Source organism: Bison bison, unplaced genomic scaffold (genome assembly GCF_000754665.1).
Source record: "Bison bison bison isolate TAMUID 2011002044 unplaced genomic scaffold, Bison_UMD1.0 scf7180017864180, whole genome shotgun sequence".
In the NCBI taxonomy this organism is placed as follows: Eukaryota; Metazoa; Chordata; class Mammalia; order Artiodactyla; family Bovidae; genus Bison; species Bison bison.
Genome location: NW_011494752.1, coordinates 8865101 through 8865669, shown reverse-complemented (window position 1 = coordinate 8865669; position 569 = coordinate 8865101). Strand labels below are relative to the sequence as shown.

The following is a 569-nucleotide window of genomic DNA, read 5'->3' as shown; positions in this document are numbered from 1 at the left end:
AACTGGAACTTGCAGCCGAAGCAGAGCGCGGAGTCGCTGAAGAAGGACACGGACACGATGGGGCGCTCGAAGATGTGGATGGGGTCCACGTGGGACACGATGCAGCCGCCAGGCTGGTAGTCGTTGATGACGGCGCTGTTGACGAAGCCCTCGGGGATGACGCGGTGCTCCACCAGCTTCTGGATGACCAGCTGGTGCACCCACTCGGGGATCTCGTCCACGTCGCCGGGGGGGTAGAGGCGCTCCTGGCCGGGCCCGCGCTTCTGCAGCTGCGCGCCGTACGTGTAGCCCTCGCCGAAGAAGTACTTGTTGCGCAGCGGGGCCCGGTCCACCGTGTGCTCGTTGTACAGGCCCTTTTCGGCGCGGGACACCACCTCATCGATGCGGGCCTCGATCTTGGCGCACTCGTCCTGGCTGAACAGGCGCATCTGACGGATGCCGCTCTTCACCTTGCGTGCCTCCTCCTCCTTCTGCAGCTGCTGCTCCTCGAAGTCGCTGCGCTCGGGGTCCGAGTCCTCCGGGTACTTGCGCTTGGCTCCGGGCGCCAGTACCCGGAGGACTCGGACCCC

General features: G+C 66.3%; 1 protein-coding gene across 1 annotated transcript in view; it reads right to left on the bottom strand.

Annotated features, from left to right (window-relative positions):
• The window catches only part of ALKBH5 (AlkB family member 5, RNA demethylase), an 18187-nt gene that overhangs the window by 16417 nt on the left and 1201 nt on the right, over positions 1–569 (bottom strand). Inside the window, exon 3 of the mRNA XM_010843169.1 lies at positions 3–559. Within this exon, the coding sequence (XP_010841471.1) occupies positions 3–559 (557 nt within the window). The remainder of the gene's footprint in view (positions 1–2; positions 560–569) is intronic.